Source organism: Balaenoptera borealis (genome assembly GCF_965194805.1).
Source record: "Balaenoptera borealis genome assembly, chromosome: 19".
NCBI classification, from domain to species: Eukaryota; Metazoa; Chordata; class Mammalia; order Artiodactyla; family Balaenopteridae; genus Balaenoptera; species Balaenoptera borealis.
In genome coordinates this window covers 55,082,461-55,095,797 of record NC_138878.1, presented here as the reverse complement: position 1 = coordinate 55,095,797, position 13,337 = coordinate 55,082,461, and the positions used below count along the sequence as shown (strand labels likewise).

The window sequence follows — 13,337 nt, the reverse complement described above, 5'->3', positions numbered from 1 at the left end:
AGCTCTGAGCCTCTGGGCCTCAGGTGCCTCATCAGTAAAACTGGAAGAATAACAGGTCCACCTCACGGAGCTGTTGTTGAGGAGGATTCGGTGAATAAATTCACGGACGAGAGCTCGGAACTGAGACTGGCACACAGTGAGCGCTCGATAAATGTTCGGTATCATCATGTTCTAACTTAGAAACACAAAAACCCTTTCTTAACTGATGACTCCTCTCCTCTCTCTCTAGCTTCGCAGCGAAGTGCCCCAAACCAGCTGCCTCCTGTTCTGCCCTGCCCTTCTCTCCCTTCTCTGACCCTCCAGTCACCTCCGTGAGGCTCAACCGATGCTCAGGTCCCGGGCTCGTCCCACTGACGGCTCACAGTTGTCACCCCGCGCTCCTCCTCGTATGAACACTGAGGGGTCTCAGGCTGAGTCCTACACCTCCCTTCCTCTGCAGCCTCGTGCCTTTATGCTGACAACGCCCAAATTTCTCTCTCCAGCCTGACCTCTCCCCCGAGCTCCAGACTCCTTACCCAACTGCCTCCTCCACGTCTTCTTCTAGTTGCAAACTTAACCTGTCCAGGACTGGGCTCTGAGCTCCCCCGAGCCCGCGCCCCGCTCAGTCCCCATCTCAGCCCGGGGAGAGTCCATCCATCCTTCAGGCTGCAAGACCTGGGATCATGTTCAACCTCGTCTTCTCTCACACCACAGCCAAGCTGCCCGCAAAGCCTGCCTGCTCCCATGTCAGAGAATCTATCCCGAAACTGCCCCCTTGACCCTCCCTGGCCTCCATCCTGCTCCAGGCCCCTCGTCTCCTGCCTGGACCATCGCAGCAGCGCCCCGCTGGTCTCCTTGCCCCTCGCAGGCCATGCTCTGCACGCAGCCACAGGGACCCTGTGGACACCCAATTTAGGTCATGTCCCTCCTCTGTTCCAGATCCTCCCGCGGCTCCCCCTCACTCACAGCAGACGCCCAGGCCCTTACGTGGGGCCCACAAGACCCTCCCGGTCTGTGTCCATCGCCTCTCTGACCTCACGTGCTCACGTGATCCCGGCCACACTGGCCTTCCTCCAGCAGACCAAGCATGCTCCTGCCTCCGGGTCTGGGCAGCGGCTGGTCCCTCTGCCTGGAACAGCCTTCGTTTACATGCCACACAGCGCTAGCCACCACCTGACCTGCTGCGTGCTTTTCTTAGTTACCCTACTTGCTGTCCGCCTCCCCAGCAGGCATTGTCAGCTCCCCGAGCTGACAGGGACCCCTGCCCGCCTGTTCACAGCTGTGTTCCCAGTGTGTAGACTGGCACAGTGTCCTGATGAATGAGGGAGCGAGGTGTCACCCTCCTCCCCACCCCGAGACGCCCGAGCTCAGCTCTGGCAGTGCCTCACCGGGCGTCCAGGCACTTACTTCTTTGGGTCAGTGAAGGGGAGCGGCCGTGGCGGGGGCTCGTCTGTTCTCTTCCACCCCGTTGGGTGCTTGTTGCGCATGGGCTGCTTGGAGAAGAAGGACTTGGGGACGGAGGCGGAGAGCTGGAAGGCGCTGGGCTGGGCCAGCTGTGAGGGCCGCGGGGTCTCTGCGCTGGCCGTCTTGTGAACCTGAGTAGGGTAGCCGGCCCTCGAGCTCATGTCGCTGCAATGTGAAAATGAGAGAAATAAGCCAATTCCATCCCACGTTTTGAAAAACCGATCTGTTTAAATTTCCTCTTGGGAAACAAAACTTCATTCACCGAGGAGAGATACAAGTACTTTACTGCTGTGGAAAATTCCAATACATAGATGTCTATGTGGAGAAAACGTAAAGCTGCCTTCATAGTCCCGATCCCACCCCAGGGATGCCCTTCTAGCACAGCTGGTACCTCTATGGGAATCTAAAAAGTCACCCCCTGTGGGTGGAGGCTCCCACCCCGCCCCAGAGATTCCCTGTCTCCTAGGCACAACCTACACAGCTGAAGGAGGGGTCCCACCTGCCTGTCTCTGGAGGTGACCGTGGTTTACAGCTTGCTCTAGTTCCTTCTTAACCCTTTCTTATGATTAAAAACACACATGTTGGGAATTCCCCGGTGGTCCAATGGTTAGGACGCAGCACTTTCACCGCCGGGGGTCCTGGGTTCGATCCCTGGTCGGGGAACTAAGATCCCACGAGCTGCATGTTGCAGCCAAAAACAAATAAACAAAAAAACAAACAAAAAAACAAAAAAGTGCATATAATCAGAAAACAGGAGCTTTTTGTTGAGGGGTGGGAGAATTGTTTTTATATATAACTGGGATTGTGCTAATAACTTGCTCTGTAACTTACGGGTTTCTTTTTTTTTTAACTTATACCTTGCCACGCCTCTTCATTCAAATATTTTTTGAGCACTATTACATGACGGACACGACTCCAGCCGATCTGATCTAAAACCACAGCTTGATATCCCAAATGCTGGATTCCTGTGAAGTTAATGCTACATGAACCTCACGCTGTTAACTAGGACCCAACTCTTGGGGACCCAACTGCTGATCCCATTGAGGCGAATCAGCTTTTAAAACTCCTAAATAAAATTCCAATTCCACTTCAAGTAAGAGGTCTTTAATGGGAAAATTAATGTCCTTGGAGTGCAAGTCAATAAATCCTTATTGAAAGTCAATTTAGCAATATTGAGGGGTGGGATTTCTGACTATGGCAGAATGAGGAGATTGGCAAATTCTTTCCCCCAAAGCACAAAATCGACAAAAACAATCATTTCAGCACTCTGGAAACTGACCAAGGGCATGCAAAAATCCAACTATCGTTTATGCTTGAAAAACTGAACTTCAGGTAAGAACAGGGGGAATCTGACATTGTGGCCTGGGGGCTCTCTCCTATCCCACTGCCCAGCTCAGTGAACAGGCAGGTTCTGCCACAGTGGAACCTCTGGGGCTGCATCAAGCATATCAACACATGCTCATTGAGAGTTTCAGAAGGAGAAGAGAGAAAGGGGCAGAAGAAAGGTTTGAAGAAATAATGGCTGAAAACTTCTCAAACTGGACAAAAAACATTCATCTACACATCTAAGAAACTCAACAAATCCCCACCAGGATAAATATAAAGACATCATCCAGAAAAACAGGTGAAAGTCAAACATTAAGACAAAACCCCTGAAAGCACCAAGAGAAAAGGATTCATCACATACAGAGGAGCACAATACAATTAACTGCTGACTTGTCATTTGAAACAATGGAAGGGAATGATATTTTCAAAGTGCTGAGAGAAAAAACTGTCAACCAAGACTTTTATGTCCAGCAAAAGTATCCTTCACAAATGAAGGCAAAATAAAGCTGTCCCCAGATAAACAGAGACTCAGAGAATTCATTGCTACACATCTGCCTAATAAATAATAAAATAAGTCCTTGGGCCGAAAGGAAATGACTGCAGATGGTGACCTGAATCCATTCGGAGAAATGAAGGATCCAAGATGGTAAATTTGTGGATTAGAATTAAAAACTCTATAGATTTATGTTTCCTTATTTCTTCTCTAACTTCCTTAAACATAAGACTGTATAAGGCAATAATAACAACACTATACTGTTGGGTTAATAACAGGTATGGATGTAATAGTATAGATGACAAAAATAGCACAAAGGAGGGGAAATGGAATGGGGCTATATTGGAAAAAAGTCTCCATATTTTATTGGAATTAAGTTAGTATTAATCTGAATTACACTGAAAAGGCACGTACTATAACAACTAAAAAAAAATAGTCCAAAAAATCAAGAGGAATCCAAATGGTGCACTAAAATGCATTTATTTAACACAAAAGGCGGCAGTAAAGGAAGAAAAGAGGAGCAAGAAAACCAGTAAACATATAGAAAACAAAGAGAAAAACGGCAAATATAAATCAAATCGTTATCAGTAACTTCATTAAACGTGAATGCTGAAACACCCCAATTCTAAGGCAGATTGTCAGACTGGATTGAAAAAAGCAAGCTCTGACTGACTTATATATACTTTCTATAATTCAGCAACATCTACTAACAGGCCCAAGGTTGCACATTGGTGGGGGGATGTCCAGGGAGCCAAGGAGCATGTAACATCGGGATTGGACTTGGTCTGGGGTGGTCAGGGGCTTCCCCAACGAGGCAACGGTGTCTGAGCTGAGAACTGAAGGAGATACAGCCTTAGTCTAACAGATCTGACCTCCCAGAAATCCACACCACAGAAAAGCCTGCACAAGTACATGCAGGCACATACAAGGATGGTCACTGCAATGCTGTGTGTAATCAAGAAAACATGGACATGGACTGAATGTCTTTTAACCGGGGATTAATAGATTGTTCCAAGCACATCCATATGATCAAAATCTATGCAGCCACTGAGAAGAATGAGGTCGATTTCTGTTTATGGGTGAGGACAGATGTCTGAGCTACAGTAAGTGGAAAAAAGGCATTGTGTAAAGCATGCTTTTTCTTTTCTTAAAATGTATATATAGGGGGCTTCCCTGGTGGCGCAGTGGTTAAGAATCCGCCTGCCAATGTAGGGGACATGGGTTTGAGCCCTGGTCCAGGAAGATCCCACGTGTCACGGAGCAACTAAGCCTGTGTGCCACACTACTGAGCCCGAGTGCCACAACTACTGAAGCCCACGTGCCTAGAGCCCGTGCTCCGCAACAAGAGAAGCCACTGCAGTGAGAAGCCCGCGCACGGCAACGAAGAGTAGCCCCCTGCTCACCGCAACTAGAGAAAGTCCGTGCGCAGCAACGAAGACCCAACGCAGCCAAAAATAAATAAATAAATAAATTTATTTATTAAAAAAAAAATGTATGTATACTATATGATTACTGGGCTTTTTTGGGGGGATCTTTTTATGAAAAGGAAATGCACACTTTTTTCCCCAACTGTGGGTCATGAAATCAACTTAGTGGATCTTGACTGTTATTAAGAGGAAAATTAAAAAAAATAGACTAGAATGAAAAACCTCAGTGTACCTCTTGTGAGGTAAGGGTAAGTGGTTTTGTGAAACCTTATTCTGGATGTCCACGCTGGATTGTAATATAAAATACTTTTCCTGTTTTGGTTAATGGTCAAAAATGTGTGAAAGATCTGGGCTGGTACAGGTTTGGAGAAAAATCTCTGGGGGAGTGTACACTAACTGATTACCTCTGGAGATAGTAATGATGGGGGAAATGAAACCATATAAAAGGCGCAGGGTAGAAAGGAAGTGCCATCTGACACCTCAGTCTCCTTCGAGGCAACCTGCCCCTCCCCCTTTCTTCAACAGAGAGCGTAGTACACACAAGCACAACCTTCCTGTGCAACATAAATGGCAGCCTATCATGAGCTTGTTCTGCACCTGGCTTTAACCTTAACATGGTGCTCTGGAGACTTCTCCGTGTCAGTCCACACAAGCCCCTCTCCCTTCAATAGCTGCAGAGAGTCCACTCTATGAATATATCCTAATTGATTTTAACCCTAACTTTTACTTTCTACAGTACATATTTCTCTACCTTGTCATCAGGCATGTTCAGCTTTTACGAGCTGAAAAAAACAAGAGATGATTGAAAAAAAAAGGAAGGGAATAAGATGAACACGCTTTGACTCTGTGTCTGCCAGCTGGCTCCAGCCATTGCCTCTTTTGGGAGGGGTTCGCCCCCTCCTCAGGCCTGTGGCAGGCACTGGGTGTCATACTAATCCCCGTTACCCTGTAAATGAAGGCTGACTGTACTCATCTTCAAGGAAGGTGACCTGACCTGGCTGGCACCCAGCCCAGGGCACAAATCCTGAATGGCTGATGCCACCTGTCTGCAATGGGTCTGGGGTAGGTCTGCGATCTACTTCTGGCCAGTGAGACTTCGGGTGTATAAGCGTGGACTGTGTGCTAGGGGACTTCTGGGGAAGATTTCTTCACTAGAAAACTAACACAGACCACTTGCAGCAAATATCACATGTTCTTCCACTGGACACTGTGACTATCTGGTTGAATGACAGCCACTTTGAGACTGTGAGGGGAGCCAGTCTATAGGCTGATGGAGGCAGAACAAAGAAAGGGAAAGAACCTGGGTCCTCGAGTCAATAAATTACCCAGTCGTGGGGCCCTTCCTACCTTGTGCCTTCACGTTCTGAGAGATAACAGACTTCCCACAATTGAGCTGGGATTTCTTGTTGCTTGGAGCCAAAGGCATTCCCACGACTGTCCCTGTTTTCAACCTCTACCAGCCTCAGGGACGGATGGTGCCCCCCACACAGTAGGGCAACAAAAAACTATTCTCCTGAATATGCCGTGCGTCTTGACCCGGCCCTTTGGGGTGGGCGCCCCTTCTCACACATCCCTTGGACCACGAGTTGTGTCAGGTGCCACGTACAGGGTGGAGTTCTTACCCCACCTGCCAATCACTTTCCTCCTGAAGCACTGGTGAGGCCAGGTGCCCTCCCCGGGCCTCAGCCTGAAAAACGAAGCAGCACCTCGTGGTGGATGGGAACATGGGCCACGCTGCTCCCCTGACACACCGCGCTCTTTGCTCAAGCCCCTTCCGCTCAGTGAGCCTCAGTTTCCTCCTCTGAGAATTGAGGCAACGACAGCACCTGCCTCACACGATCATACGTGCCCAGTGCCCAGCACAGGCCCAGGCACCGGGGTGTGCTCCCCGAGCGGCAAATATACAGGGACGTGGTGCGCCCAGGGGCTGAAAGCCTGGGCTCTGGGCTCAGCCAGGACTGGTGGGGGCGGGGGCCATCCTGCTCCCACCCCACCCTCACCCAGACAGGCTGTGCATTTATCTGTGTTGTATCTTAGGGGAGCAGTTAAGATTTTGTTGGAGTAAAAGGTTCTGTGGCTTACAAAAAAAAGCTGAAAAACTGTAGGCTGGATGGAGAAATCACACAGCTGCCTGGGCATGTGCGATGCTTTGGTCTATTCACCCCCGTGGGCGCTGATGGGTGGCCCAGGGTTGGCAACAGGCACAAAGGGAGCTGTGCCCTTGCCTTTAGGAGGAAGAGCAGTGACGGAGCAGGTGGTAGTGATGGTGGTGACCGCGCAGAGCCTGTGAACACGGCCAGGCCCTGTTCTAAGCATCTCATAGGCATCACTTCATCTAGTTGCCCCAGCAACCCCACGAGGCAGGAACTACCACCTCCCGCAAGTTCCACGTGGGGAAACCAAGGCCCAGAGAGATTAAATAACTTGCCTCAAATAACATAGCTGGTCAGGGATAGAGCCAGGATACAAAGCCAGGCAGTGTGGCTCAAGAGACAGTGTGTTTAACCACCAACCTGTACTTTCAATGACAACGGTATACATGATAAATACATAACACATAAAAATAAAACCAAGCAGCAGCTGATATATTTGGACCAGCTATGTCTCAGGCCCTGTGCTAACTACCTTAAACACATGGTGTAGGTTCATCCTCGCAGCCTTGGACCACAGAGCCCATCTTCACCCCCATTTTACAGATGAGGAAACTGAGCCTCAGAGGAATTAAGGAGCCTGGTGGAGATCACACAGTTGGTGAGTGGTGGAGCTGTGACCTGGACACAGGCAGCCAGAGGTCAGAGCCTGGGAAATAATACCTCACCCAGGTACCCCCAGGTGGGCCCCTGTGGGGCCTTAACTGCTGGACTGATCTCGCTCTCTCTCCCAGGTGTCTGGCAGGGGCTTGAGAGTTGAATCAGTCCCTGCACGTGGCTGGAATTATCAGGCTCAGTGTAGGAGCCATATGCAGCAACATTCTGCCCTGCGGCCTGTGAGCAAAAACAGTAGGTCTTCAGGAGGTGGAAGCAGAGATGACATGGGAGAAAAACTCACTGGCACAAAATCGATGCGGAATCCAACCACCACTGGCCACCTCCACCAACCACTGTGCACCTGTATCATCACAGCGGCCTCCTCCTGCCCTCGCCCCCAGACCCAGCCAGAGGGAGGCTGTGAACGCCCGAGTGCAACCACCGCCCTCCTCTGCTCAGGGTGAGTCAAGAGCTCTCCCCCAGTCCACAAGGCCCCACACCATCTGGGCCGACCCCTCTCTGCCCTCAGATCCTCCCACTCTCCCTCTCGCTCACTCTGCTCTGGCCACATGGAAGCTGTTCCCCAAACACACCAGAAACATTCCCACCTCAGGGCCTTTGCACTCCTCCCTGCCCCAGCCCCAAGATCTCTGCAAGGTTCCCTCCTTCCCTTGAGTTCCTGGAGATGGCCTGCGTTCCTCTTCCCAAGCTGACTGCGACTCTCCGAGTAGGTCTCTGCTGTGTGACGCTGGCTTCCTAGCCAACACAGGTGGGCTGGGCCCCAGTGGATGCCAAGGCCCTCACATCACCTTTCAGGGCTGTGCGCCCAGAAGGGTATCCCGGAGACCGCAGCCCCACCCGCGGAAGCAAGGCCACGTGCTTCCTGCCTGCCTGGGAACACCCGGCGATGTCAGCTCCACATGGAGCGGAGAGCCTCTCACTGCCTCTAAACAGCTCTTGACAAATTGCTCAGGAAGCCCAGGAAGCTTTGGAGTGTATGTTGCCTCGAGAGAGGGTGGGGCGGGGGGGGGCAGGTGGCTGCCTGCCTGGGATCACTCAGCCCACCGCGATGCCCACAGCAGGCACTGGCGCCTGGCACTGTGCCTGGAAGCCGGGCTCCCATGACGAACGTCTCGGGGGAAGAGTCTGTGAAGTCACTGGAATCATCCACAGGCACAAGCTGCTACAGGCTGCGGTGGCTTCCACGGAGAGGGCTGGCGCGCAGGGAGGGAGTGGGTAGGGGGTTTGGGCATGGCAGGGCCCATCCCTTTCCTGGCAGTCCTCACATTACGCTGGTGAACTCAATCCCCCCAACCCCTGAAACAGTCCACTTTCCCCCGAGTAGTCCAGAGTGATCTACTTAAAACGTAAGTCAGATTATGTGCTCCCGTGGCTCCCACGTCCCTCAGAATCGAATCCCAGCGTCTGACCGTGGTCGGTCAGCCTGCCAGAGCTGGGCCCCTGCCCACCTTGCAAATCAGACCTCTTGCCTTCCTTTGGCCTGTCTGGCCACCAGAGCATTTCCAGAGCACTGCAAATGAGTTTACCTTCAGGGCCTCAGCATTTGCTGTTTTCCTGCCTGGATCACTTCCACGCTTCCTGCAAAATATCACCTCCTCCTAGAGGCCTTCTGGGACCTCTGCCCGGTTTGATTTTCTCCCCAGACCTTATCTCCACCTGGCATATTAATATTACACGGTTGCTCAGTTGTCTGTCTGCCTCACTCTCTCTCCAGGAGACCATCAGCTCCACAAAAGAGGGCTCGACTTTGTCCCCTGCTGTATCGCCATGTTTGGAACGGTACCCGGCACACAGTGGGTGCTTTGGTGTCAGTGAATGTGAGAATAACATTCCTCTCAGGCCTGCCCAGCCCTGCTCTCCTCTCCTCTCTCAAGAATCTCAACATTCCCCATCTGCAGCAGCCTCCCGACACTGAGCAGTCACCGGCACTGTCCTGGACCTTTGCCTCCCTCCCTCCTTAGGCCCTGGTGGTGCCACCTGCTGACACATCCACAGTTGCTCTGTCCTCTAGTCAAGGTCCCCTTCCTTCTCACTCATATCTCGGCCTCAGACCCATCCCTGAGACTTCTGCAATTGCGCCTCCAGCACCATCTTTCAAAACATCTATCTGCCTGCATTATCCTTTCTGCTGAAGCCTTTCCTTGCTGGCCACAGCTCTTAGGATCAAATCCAAATTCTGTAATGTGGCTGACAGCGCCTTGCGTGATCTGGCCCCTGCCAACCTCCCATCAGCTGCCCCCCTCAATTTCTATACTTGAGCCAAGGGGCCTGTGTTCACTGACCTGATGGCACCCACCCTCGTCCCCACCCTAGGGCCTCTGCACACGCTACTCCCTCTCATAGGGATGCCTTCTCCACACATCATCTTTCCTTTTCCTCTTTAAAAAAAAAAATTGTAAAATAGCCCACATAGAACAAAGTGTACAAAACATGTATGTACAATTTAACAAACACTTACAAAGCAAACACCCACATAACTGCATCAAGAGTATATCATCAGTCCCCCTGAAACCACTTCACCTGCTCCCGCCCATCTTTGGCAGAAATGACGCCTTCTCAGGGAAATTATCCCTGCCCCCCAACCCCCCGCCTAGATTAGACACCCCCTCCAGCCCCTGCATCACATCCACTCTCAGATCCCAGGAGGTCTCCCTTGAAGGCTTTCCCCTAGCATAACTGATTCATTGCTTTTGTAATTATTTGCTTGCTGTCTCCCCTGGCACCCTGTCAGTGCCAGGACAGCCGGGGCCCTCTGCGGCAGAGGGCTGAGCATACAGTAGGCGCCTGCTGTATGAATGAACGCGAAGTGTTGGGCTACAAAGGGCCTGGAAGTAGACACAAGGGCGGCTATGGAGCGCTTGTGCCTCTCTTCGGGGAGCCAAGGCTGGGCAGCAGGTTGTCATTCCGGCTCGTCCCCAGGGAATGGACGGATGACGGCAGATGCACAGGGCTGCTGGGCTGCCCCGAGCAAGGGGCAGTGTGGCTAGCGGCAGGCAGAGGCACGTGTGGGCCCCTCGAGCACAGGTGCTCAGCGACCTGCTGGGAACTTGTACCTACTGAGATGGGAAGATTGTGGGAGGACTGGCAGGGTGAGGTGGGACTTGCACATCTTCTCTGCCTAGAACACTCTGCCTTCCTAGTTCCCGGTAGCTTAGCCTCTTTCCTTCAGGAAAGCACCTCCCATACTGGGTCAGGCCCCTCCTTTGGGCTCCCACACCCTGAACACTTCCCTCACCCTGGCCCTGATCACTATGGGCTGTCACTGTCTGGGGATGGATATGCCTCCCCCATTGACTCTGAGCCCTCACTAAGGCCCTGGCGCTGTCCCTAAATAAAGTGTTGATGCTCAGGTTCTTAAGTAAGACAGAGTCAGGCTTTTAGTTAGGGACAGCGTCACGGCCTTAGTTAGGGACAGATTCAGGGTCTTAGTTAGGGACAGATTCAGGGCCTTGGTTGGGAAAAGCATCAGGCCCTTAGTTAGGGACAGCGTCAGGGCATTAGTGACAGGGTCAAGCTTTAGTTAGGGACAGCTCAGGCCGTTAGTTAGAAAGAGCTCAGGCCCTTAGTTAGGGACAGCGTCAGGGCCTTAGTTGGAAAGAGCATCAGGGCTTTTCTTACCGACAGCGGCAGAGTTTTAGTTAGGGACAGCTCAGGCTGTTAGGGACAGTGTCAGGGCCTTAGCTAGGGACATCGACATGGCCTTAGTTAGGGACAGTGACAGGGCCCCCATTTCACAGATGAGGAAACTGAGGCCCAGAGAGGTTCAGTGATTTGCCCAAGGCCACACAGCCAAGACAAGGCGGTGTGGGGTGGCGCTCAAACCCCAGTGGGCTGACTCTGGAGCCCACGCTCTCATCTACCATGAACACGTTTGTTTCTTTAAATCAACTCATTTAATTTTCCTTAATTTGTCCAAGGCAATATCTGTAAAATCAGGGGACGGGTTGATAACACTTTTCCTAATATCCATTTAAAATAAAACACTTTCCTCCCCACACCACCCAAATCACCTCAAGCACCCCATTTTGGGAAATGCTGCTTCACACTAAAGCCTGGTTGCCTAGGAGAAAACTTCAGGAAGCAGCTTTAATGAGTAGATAAGAATGATTTGCAATTAGCATCAATTGTCTGTATGCAAATTAAAGCTCCCAACCGCAGGGCCCTCTTTTGTAGCAGGTTCCTCTCCCATTTTATTCCCTTCATTTCTGGGTTCAGCAAATCCTTCTCTCAGACACAGAGTAATTTTATACCCACCCCCCTGCCTCAGACACAGTCTACTCCCCAGCACCGCTGCCTTTATATCACAGACTCCAAAACCCTATAGCTACTGAGCTTTACTAACACGGGCCTGTGCCCAACACGGGGGCTACCACAGCCGGGACCTGGGACCCCCATGGCACCGAGGCCCTCTCGGTGGGCGCACTTTGACATCTGTCTCAGTGATGACCTGATTCTAGTCTGTCTCCCTCAATAGATGGTGGGTGAGGTGAGGGCTGGGGGCCTCGTCTGAATTTGCTTGTTACTTCTCCTTAGCTCTCAGCATAGTCCCTGGGACACAACAAATCCCTGAGAAATATTTGTGAATGAAATGAATGGATAAATAAATGAATGAAGGAGCCGTTCAAAAGAGTCCGTGAGTTCAAATGATTAACATCTATCTGTCTAGGGAGGCTGGCTCAGACAGAGACTTAACTCCCTGGGGCACCCTTTCTCTCTACCCTCACCCTTCTCCTGGCTCCTGACTCCAGGGGGACCAGGGCCACAGTGAGGGAAAGCACTGACAGACGGACACTCTCAAATACCGTGGTTTCCAAGTCTGTCAGAGTGTAAGCAGCCCCTTGGTCTTAGAATCTAGTTATACTTTAACTTCTACAACAACTAAACTCCCTTACGCTTCTGCATATTTTCCTTTCCAATCAACACCTGTCTGTCCAACATTGGCTTTCGAGTGTCAAGCAGCAGAACCTGAGTTTGGTAACAACAGAACCGCTGCTAGGTCATGAGATCCTTTAAGGAGGTAGTGAGCAGCGTTCAAACATTCTGAACAGAGTAGACTGGATTAAAGGGCTTCGCACGGTCAGGCTAAGAACTGCTAGGGAGATTTTTGCTTCACCTTTTAAAAAAATATAGATATTTCTGTATAGTCAAAGACCCAGGTCCACTGTGGGTTGTGGTCAAGGAGGTCTGAGGCCACTGCCTGGGTGCACGTGTCCTGTGTGGAGAGAGGCTCAGGTCTGGGGACGGGCCAAGGTGTCAGGAAGCCAAGGGAGATGAAGACCCCTAATAGGGGTCCTGGACACGGGCTGGCCCCTGCTCAGGTGTGGTCAGGGAAGAGAAAGGAGGTGGTGGCCTCAGGGGTGCACACTGGGGACTGCAGCACAGTAATCCCTGCCTGGGGCCGCAGACCTCTGAGGGGGCCCCTGGACCGGGCTGAGTGCTGTGACGGCAGAACGACTTTTCCAGGAGGCAGTTCGTGGCTTTCATCACATTCGCAAAGTGTGTGTGGTCCAGACTCCAGGTTGTTGGTTAGTCAATGCCTGTTCGTTCTCACTTATTACCCTGTCTGCCTCTCTACCAGTGGTTCTCAAAGCGTGGTCCCGGGACCAGCAACATTGGCATCTACACGGAACTTTGTAAAAATGCATAGTCTCAGGCCCCACCCCGTAGGGCAGGGGAATCTGTGTTGAACAGCCCTCCAGTGGACTGTCTAGAGACCACACTGCCCCTTCACTATGAAGGCTGGAAGGCTAACCCGTGATCTCCCAGACTTCCTTGTAGCTGAGATGGCCATGCGACACTGCCTGCTGAAGGGGGTTCTGGGAAAGCTTTTGCTTTCTCCACAGACAGGGAGTTACACAGACGCTGCCGTCTTTCCTCTGT

At 51.4% G+C, this 13,337-nt stretch overlaps 1 protein-coding gene across 7 annotated transcripts in view; it reads right to left on the bottom strand.

Moving 5' to 3' along the window:
* Positions 1-13,337, bottom strand: part of SIPA1L3 (signal induced proliferation associated 1 like 3) — a 238,199-nt gene that overhangs the window by 24,389 nt on the left and 200,473 nt on the right. For all 7 annotated transcript variants that reach the window (XM_082367255.1, XM_082367253.1, XM_082367254.1 and 4 more), the window contains one exon: positions 1,387-1,608. In XM_082367255.1, the coding sequence (XP_082223381.1) occupies positions 1,387-1,608 (222 nt within the window). The remainder of the gene's footprint in view (positions 1-1,386; positions 1,609-13,337) is intronic.